Source organism: Xylocopa sonorina, chromosome 7 (genome assembly GCF_050948175.1).
Source record: "Xylocopa sonorina isolate GNS202 chromosome 7, iyXylSono1_principal, whole genome shotgun sequence".
Classification (NCBI taxonomy): Eukaryota; Metazoa; Arthropoda; class Insecta; order Hymenoptera; family Apidae; genus Xylocopa; species Xylocopa sonorina.
Window position 1 is genome coordinate 1558635 of NC_135199.1, and position 8866 is coordinate 1567500.

The following is an 8866-nucleotide window of genomic DNA, read 5'->3' on the forward strand; positions in this document are numbered from 1 at the left end:
ATAAAACATAAATTCCGATGCCTACAAAAGGAAAAATATAATAACAATATAACCAAAATAGCCATTGTATGGATTTTAGTATTACTTAGGGATAAAAGGTAACAAGGCAACTAAAGAAGGAATGGGACTACAACCGGACATGACTTCCAAAATCCCAACTAATGGCATTAGAGTGCACCATAGAAGGGGGTCAAATACTTCAGTAGAGAAATCTCTTAATCAATCAGAAGAAGCAAAAGCTCTGGTTTGGATAACTGATTAATCTTAGCGAAGAGCTGTATCCATTGCCAAGTAGAATAAGATCGAACCACTACAATCTTGTTAAATCATTACACAGGAAAAACCTCTAAACACCCTCTCCTATATGCAAGTGCTGTTTAAAGGATGAAGGTATCAATCATATAATCCAGAATTGTTCAAGATACCTCACAAAAAAAATAAAACTAGTGGAAAAACTCAAACAATGAAGAATCCACCACAGAAAAGACATAAAACATCTGATAAAAGAGGAAAATATAGGCATAACAAAATGCATTGCTGCATTTATAAAGACAATAGATACATTTATTTATAAAAATATAGTAGATAGTGTTCTATATAGTAGAATAAGAAACCAATCACATGATAACAAATGCGAAATGCATTATAGCATGTGATAGTGCAAGTAAAATCTAAAAAGTTGAGCAGACTAAAAATGCTGTGATAAACAGATTTAAGGATGTATTATAAATGATGTCAAATATATTAACCAGCAATAAACAATAAACCAGTAATTATTAATCAGTATTTTAAAGACGTTTGAGTATAAATAATGATATATTATAAATTAATAATTGTTTTATTCCGAGTTAATATTTATAATCGCATTATCTAATTTATGCACATTATTGATTACATAAATGTCATCAAAATTAATTCACAAGTCCTTATTTTGAATAATATATAATTACTTTGGTATATTTATCAAATTCATACAAACTATAAATGATTTAGCAAAACTGACTCTCGTATTTCTTCTCTACTCTTTTCCTCCAGATGGCGTCCATCTCTGCGAGTTACTAAACTTTCACAACAGTGTTGATTTCTACCTTACCAAGGCAAACGCATAACTGTAATCATCAAATAAGAAAAGATTACACTAGATAAAACCAGTTTTCATTCGATACGAACATATTATATTTATTTATACGTGGAGAATAATATTTTAGATTCTAGCGTTTCATGTAATACTAAATAAAAAGAATTTGGTATTAATTAGACTGCTGTCGGTTTACGATCGTCCACTATCATATGTGATTCCGTAATCGTAGACATTATTCACAGACGATTTCAATTGCATGATGTATGTTTTAACAAAAACGCATGGTAGTAACTACTGTCTAATAAGAAATAGCTGAGAAACAGAATTCATTGAAAATTATTCATTCATAATATGTAACTATTTTTAATACTGTGTAGAAAAATAAAATATATTACACATCTTTTAACTAATTGTAAACATTTTTTCAGAGAAAATTATTCAGAAAAATCTGCAAATATCATACACAAAATGACAGGTCCAGGTAATGTAGCATATAAATTTCGTGATACGTTTCAAATAGTAACAAAAGATATACTAAAATGGTTCCCTGGACATATGGGTAAAGGTGTAAAACAAATGCAGCAACAATTGAAAAATATAGACTGTATAATTGAAGTTCACGATGCAAGAGTTCCAATTTCTGGACATTATGCAGATTTTACCAATACATTAGTTGCATTAAAACCACACATTTTCCTACTAAACAAAATGGATTTAATTGATATGAAGTATCAAAATTGTATAGAAAAAAATTTAAAGCAAAAGGGATTATCTAATATATTATTTACCAGCTTTAAAAATAAAGCATGTAGTGGTGTTAAAGATTTGCTACCTTTAGCACAAAAATTAATTAAAGAATCAAATCGTTATAATAGATCACAAGAGACTTCATTTCAAATCATGATTATTGGTGTACCTAATGTAGGTAAATCATCACTTATTAATCGTTTAAGAAATAATATCCTTCATAAAAGTAGTGCTGCGCAAGTTGGTAGTGTTGCTGGTATTACAAGATCTGTATCAACACGAATAAGAGTATCTGAAAATCCAGATATCTATGTTTTAGATACACCTGGAATTTTAGCACCTCAAATAAATGATATGCATACTGGTCTAAAATTAGCATTAGTTGGTTGTATGCAAGATCATTTAGTTGGGCCAGAAATACTTGCTGATTATTTACTATTTTGGTTAAATAAACATAAACACTTTGAATATGTAAAAAAATTGGGCTTATCAAAACCACACGATAATATATCATACATTCTCATATTTATAGCAGCAAAATTGAAAAAGACATTAAGGATAAAGAATTATGATGGCAAAGCAATTATAAAGCCAGATTTAAGATTTGCAGCAGAACATTTTCTTTCTTTGTTTAGAAAGGGGAAATTAGGATATTATTGTTTAGATGAGGATTTATTATCAACAGAATGAAATTCAACTGAAAAATATTTTTCTTGTTATATCATATTAATTGAATATTATGGATGAAGATTTTCATAATGTACAGTAATAAGTGAAACTAATGTTTTTGTCACTATGCAATTGATAATACGTTCAATATAATTTCACTACTTGTTTTATGGTACATATATACAAAATCATATATACAGAAAAAATTTAATCTCCCTAGTAATTGTACTAATTCAGAAAATTATTAAAATGAGTATATCACAAGTAAAGTAGTAAGTTTGATTAGTATTTGATAATATAGAAAAAATAAATAATTTTATCATTAGTATATCGTTAATAAATACAAAGTGTGAAAATAATAGATAATAGTGGTAAAAATAACATTTATAATTCTTATATTAATAAATTGCAAATGAAAATATACAATGTTTCCTACTCATATTCTTTAATAAAATTGCTGAATTATTTTAATATTTAATATACCAATTTACATCCTTTCATATACTATTAATTTTTTGTAAAATCATTAAGATTTCTTAAGAGCAAATACATATGTACCATATTTTTAAGATATAGCAATACTAGAGTAATCATATATATATATATATATATATATATTGTTAAACGTAGCTAACAAATTAAATATTTTGTGTGACTTAAGTACTATGTGAATCCATTTAAAGAAGAATATATTCAAATTCAGTCATAAATACAAATATGTCACTATTCTGTTCATGTACATATATATGCATCTTGCCTCTCTAATTACAAATAGAGATTTTTGTTAATCTCACTATAAACTTTTTAAAGATACTTTCTCCAAGTTGATTTATTTTTTAGAACATTATTTGTACTTTAAACAACATTTCTTACCCTATTTATTTAAAAATAATTAAATAACTTTCTATATCTTTTAAATTACTCGTATCATGCTACTTTTATGATATTTATATGTAAATAAATAAATTGTTATTAGTATTATTGATTCAGGATTATTGACTTAAGATCTTAGATTCCCGTTATGATAACATTATGAGTTCGCATACGTTCTGTTACTTTCACATTGAGAACATTCTATTCTATCGTGAGGAGTATAAATTTTTCGTTCATCACGAATTAAAATTATAAAATATTTCATAAGAATTATTTAATACCAAATATATATTCCAAGATTTAGTTAAAAGATAATAATATTTATTAACGAATTAAAATTATAGCGGCAATGTTTGCAAGAGTGACATTTTACCCAACACTATTTTATAATGTATTAATGGAGAAAATTACATCAAGGAATTGGTATGATCGAATTGACGAAACCGTTATATTAGGTGCTCTACCATTTCGAAGCATGACAAAACAGGTATAATCGTATTAATAATATAGAATTTAAGAAATATAGAACTGTATTATGCGTATTACATAATTTAGATAGTAAAAATCTATTATTCGAATGAAACTTCATTTTATTTACTAACTTTTTTTAGCTTTCATTTTTCTGATATTTTTCAAACTCAATGTTGAAGAACAAATCTTTATCTTCCATTTAATGATAGTAAATAGATGCTCACCATTTTTCTCTTTTCCTCGTCCCCCGCCCTCGCCCCTCCCCCTCACCGCTCATCCTCTAAAAAATTTAAATACAAAAGTAAAAATTAATTACAAAAATAAAATTTCAAAAATTTTAGTTGGTAACTGAAGAAAATATCAAAGCTGTCGTTTCAATGAATGAAAATTATGAACTACGATTGTTTTCCAATACGGAAAAGGTATATCAACTATATCAGAACTGTTATTATTTGTAAAAGAAACTTTATAATATGTTAACATTAAGCAATATCTTTTTAGGAATGGCAGACATGTAATGTAGAATTTTTACAATTATCTGTAACAGACATTTTCGAGTCACCTTCCCAAGAAAAATTACAACTTGGTGTAAAATTTATTAACAAATTCCATAATTTACCAACTGAATTAAACAATTCCTATAATGCTGACAAGACTTATAATTCTGGTAGTGTTTATGTACATTGTAAAGCAGGACGAACACGTAGTGCAACTCTAGTGGGATGCTATTTAATGATGGTAAGGCAATTTGGGAACACTGTTGTTTATAGAACTTCATATCGTAAAAAACAATCATTTTTTAGAAAAACCAGTGGACTCCGGAGGAAGCAGTAGCATATATGCAGCAAAAAAGGCCTCATATATTGTTGCATACACAACAATGGGATGCATTGAGACTTTTTTATAATAATCATGTAGAAAAATAAATAATTCAAATGAATTTTATTTTATTTTATTTTTTTGAAAATTAATATGTATAAAGAATTTAATTTATTATAAAATGCTTGTGTAACATTGTTTTTACTCAAAACATTTTTTATACTCTCACTTTAATTCACACATACATTGAAAAGATTTTAGTCCCCTTGAAATACTTCTTAATAATATAATGTTGTTATCAGTACTATTATAAATATGTTCATATCCAAGAAATAAGCTTGAACTTCCCATTCCTACTCCCTTAATATTCAATATTTAATATGATATACATAAAAATAACACAATTGTAAACAAAATGCTTCAAATCAATTATAAAAATATATATATCATATTAATTTGTATTGGGTTGACAACTAAGTAATTGCGGATTTTTTTTTTTTAAATCAAAGACAGTTTTTCATGGAACTAAATAATTTTATTCTGTAATGTATTGCCCATTTTGATCAATGACCTTTTGCCATCTTTCAGGCAGCATCATAATCCCACGTTCATAAAATTTCTGGTTTTTATTAACAAAAAACTGAATCAGGTACGATTTGACATCTTCATCATTATTGAATTTTTTATCATTCAAGGAAAGTGGTTGGGTAAATGTAAGGTTGTAAAGACTGAAACAAAAAGTAATCAGATGGTGCAAGGTCAGGACTATATGGTGGATGTGGCAAAACATCCCAACCAAGCTCCAATAATTTTTGCCGAGTGACTAAAGATGTGTGTGGCCTTGCATTGTCATGATGGAATACAACACTTTTTCGATTTGTCAATTCGGGCCGCTTTTCTTCAACTACATTGTTTAATTTCATTAGTTGTTCAATGTAGACATCAGAATTGATTGTTAGGTTGGGTGGTAAGAGTTCAAAGTAGACAATTCCTTTGTAATCCCACCAAACGGATAACAAAACCTTCTTTTGATGAATATCAGCTTTTGATGTTGTTTGAGTTGATTCACCTGGCCTGCTCTGTGATCCTTTTCGCTTGATATTGTTGTAAACAACCCATTTTTCATTGCCAGTTATCAGTCGTTTTAAAAATGGATCATTTTCATTACGTTTCTTTAGCAAATCGCAGCTGTTGCTTTGCGTTAAATGCGTTTCTTTCAGTTCGTGAGGAACCCATGTATCGAGTTTTTGAAGATAGCCAAGTTGTTTTAAGTGATTTTCAATGCATGTATGTGATACATGAAGCTTCTCTGCAATCTCACGTGTTGTATTGTGACGATCCGAATTGATTATTACTTTGATTAGGGCGTCATCAACTTCAACTGGACGACCAGAGCGTTTTTCATCTTTGAGTGAAAAATCACCAGAACGAAATTTGGCAAACCAATTTTGACACTGCCGTTCTTTTAAGACTTCGTCACCATAAACAGCACATAACTTTTTATGAGCTTGCGATGCGTTTTTCCCTTTGCGAAAATAAAAAAGCAAAATATGACGAAAATGTTTCTTTTGATTTTCCATTTTTCAACGAAGGCCAAACGAAAACTACGCAACCGATCAAAAAACTTTTTTTACTGATTGACAGTTGAATTGGCAACTATCAAATAACAAAATGTGTTTTACATTTGTACTACGTCTGCAAACCTAAAAATTCAACTGAAGCCATCTATGAGTGAAATCCGCAATTACTTAGTTGCCAACCCAATATATATTGAAAATCTGATGTTTTCAGAAGTAGTCTTTAATAATTTATACATAATGTTACACAAACACAAAGCAAATCACATAATATTGTCACTTCGTATAATATAATTTTTACCATTTACAATATTAGAAAGCAATTATTAACTAATTGCTAGTCGCTTGAATGAATTTTTTGGAGAATAATTTCCTTGATTTGAACTTACAAGATGTTGTGCAAGACAATGTTCAGTAATCTCTATTATGTGAATGTAATTAATTTTCGTAACTTCTATCATCGATATGTGAAACATAGTACTTACTATTTTATTTTTTACATTTGCTTATTTGCTTCTGAACTCTTTGTTTTAGATTAGATAATTTTAGTAAACACTCGCCTTTAACAAGAAATGGTACTGATATTTTACTGGATTTATTCACTAACTCCTTAATCTCGTTGTTGATTGATTGACACATTTCATATGTAATTTTTTCACTCTTTAATTTGTCTTCTAAATGTGATACCTGCAATTGAATGTTTTCTCCTACAAGTTTAGCGGATGTTGCAAGTGGCCCTACTACTGCTTCAAGAGTAAAATACAATGGACTGTTTGAATAATTTGTCAAGCAAAAATATTCCAATTCTCCTGTTCTTGATACATGTGTACCATAACATGCTTCTCTAAAAAATAATAACAAAAATAACATCAGTATATCAATTTTCATTATACATAAAAATACTAAAAATGTGCATGCACAGAGGAAAGATCACTTGAAGAATATACACATACAGGCTTGCTATTTGCAAACATTACTTACTTCGATTTCAAATTATCAGAATTAATTTCCACAACTCTGATACCTTTGTAAGGATAAATTTGTCCTGGTGTTAATGCTATAGAATTGTCTGCTAATAACTCCCATGCATTTAATTCTTTTATAGTAACTGGAACATTGTCCCGTATAATATTATTTATAAGTTTCTCAATTTTTCTTAATTGCATAGTATTAGGTTTTTCTGTGTACGAGTTATAATGGCATTGTAAACTATTTGAGCGAATGATAAAATAGTCTGCACTAACTATTTCGATAATCTGTTGTATACATGCATTTAACAAATGTGCAGCAGTGTGGTGTCGCATTGCTCCTGTTCGATGTTCTGACTCAATGGAAACGATACAGTGGTTTCCATTCTCTAATTCAGCAACGAACTCTCTACATCAATAAATGTTTGTTCTTTTACTTTTTTTACGTTAGTGTTAGAATATACATAACACTATATAATAAACTTACTTCAAATGTGTCAATGACAACCATCCATAATGTATGACATAACCATCAATTTTTTGTACATATAATACATTAAAATTACAATTTTTCATACGAATAACGCCCTTATCTGATACTTGGCCATCCTTCAATGTATGAAACAATGTTTTATCTAATATAATTCCAACTTTATCCATTGTAACATCACCATTTCCCATTTCATTATTAATGGCTTCAAACAAATCGCTTTTTGTGTTAACATTTGCTTTATTTAATATTACGTTACCTAAAATAAAAAGATCGTATATACATTTGTTAGATTATTTTAAATTTAAATAAATAAAATCGGTATTTGACCAGCACGTCGTCAATAAAAATGAATTAACCGTCGATCTTTACCATTTATGATTAATGCCAAAATTTTACTTTCAACTTCAGGAAATTCATAATTATTTTCGTTGAGAACGTATTTATATATAAAGCTATCATCGGTTCTAGGTAGAGAATTTTTTTCAAGAACTTTTAAAGACTTTTTTAAAGCTGTTGTCGCACTGTCTTCAAGGCCAACTCTTGATCGATTTCTGAGATTTTCCAACTTTTTTTGTAAAGCTGCTTCATCAAAATGTAAAAATTGAACTTTAGCTAATTCTCTTATTGTTTTTACACTTAAACCATGTGCATCGTATAATTTGAAAGCAACATCTACTGGCAATGTATCCCTGAAAAATTGCTAACAATTTTATGCAAGTATGTATAAAGTATGCATACATATGTTGGACTCAAACTTACAGAAATGCAGATGTATGCTGAAGGTATTTATATCCACTTACTAGTCCAGGACCTGACGATCTAGTAACTGACTTCAATTTAGGATCCTTTTCAACAAGTTGCATCCACTGTTTACTAGAGGAAAGCTGTATCTGTTTGTATAACTTTTCTTCAGATTGTATTATTTTTTGTACCTAAATAAAATCACGTCAATCCACAATAAATTATACAATATTGTACAACTCACAAAAATAAATTATAAACCACCACACTCTTTTCTCTTTCTTCCTGAACAAAATGATAACACTTGTAAAATGGAAAGAACAACCATGGGCAATGTTCATATATTCATCGTACAGCAAAAATAATGAAAAGAGAAGGGAAAATAATTGTCTTTGTTGATTTGAAAGCAGCTTTTGAATAGATTACA

General features: G+C 28.6%; 3 protein-coding genes across 3 annotated transcripts in view; 2 read left to right on the forward strand and 1 right to left on the reverse strand.

Moving 5' to 3' along the window:
- Positions 1-1528: 1528 nt before the first annotated feature.
- Positions 1529-2532, forward strand: LOC143425058 (mitochondrial GTPase 1). Its single transcript, XM_076897519.1, has one exon. It carries the CDS (start codon positions 1550-1552, stop codon positions 2516-2518), a length of 969 nt encoding a protein of 322 aa, XP_076753634.1. The 5' UTR covers positions 1529-1549; the 3' UTR covers positions 2519-2532.
- A 1025-nt stretch (positions 2533-3557) lies between these two features.
- On the forward strand, positions 3558-4776 carry Ptpmt1 (protein tyrosine phosphatase, mitochondrial 1). The gene is made up of 4 exons (XM_076897647.1): positions 3558-3857; positions 4183-4263; positions 4343-4579; positions 4645-4776. The coding sequence occupies exons 1-4, from the start codon at positions 3720-3722 to the stop codon at positions 4765-4767; spliced, it is 579 nt and encodes a 192-aa protein (XP_076753762.1). The 5' UTR covers positions 3558-3719; the 3' UTR covers positions 4768-4776.
- Positions 4777-6563: 1787 nt separating this feature from the next.
- Alars-m (alanine--tRNA ligase, mitochondrial) overlaps positions 6564-8866 on the reverse strand; it is a 41399-nt gene continuing 39096 nt past the window's right edge. Inside the window, exons 7-12 of the mRNA XM_076898240.1 lie at positions 8458-8630; positions 8068-8387; positions 7693-7954; positions 7219-7614; positions 6744-7081; positions 6564-6658 (exon numbers count right to left, since the gene is read on the reverse strand). Coding sequence (XP_076754355.1) covers positions 6564-6658; positions 6744-7081; positions 7219-7614; positions 7693-7954; positions 8068-8387; positions 8458-8630 — 1584 coding nt within the window. The remainder of the gene's footprint in view (positions 6659-6743; positions 7082-7218; positions 7615-7692; positions 7955-8067; positions 8388-8457; positions 8631-8866) is intronic.

Excerpts from the sequence above, each read along its gene's own strand:
- LOC143425058 (XM_076897519.1), top strand. The coding sequence starts at position 1,550 with ATGACAGGTCCAGGTAATGTAGCATATAAATTTCGTGATACGTTTCAA.
- Ptpmt1 (XM_076897647.1), top strand. The coding sequence starts at position 3,720 with ATGTTTGCAAGAGTGACATTTTACCCAACACTATTTTATAATGTATTA. Across the intron at positions 3,858-4,182 it reads TTCGAAGCATGACAAAACAG|TTGGTAACTGAAGAAAATAT; the intron begins GTATAATCGTAT and ends CAAAAATTTTAG. Across the intron at positions 4,580-4,644 it reads TGGGATGCTATTTAATGATG|AAAAACCAGTGGACTCCGGA; the intron begins GTAAGGCAATTT and ends ATCATTTTTTAG.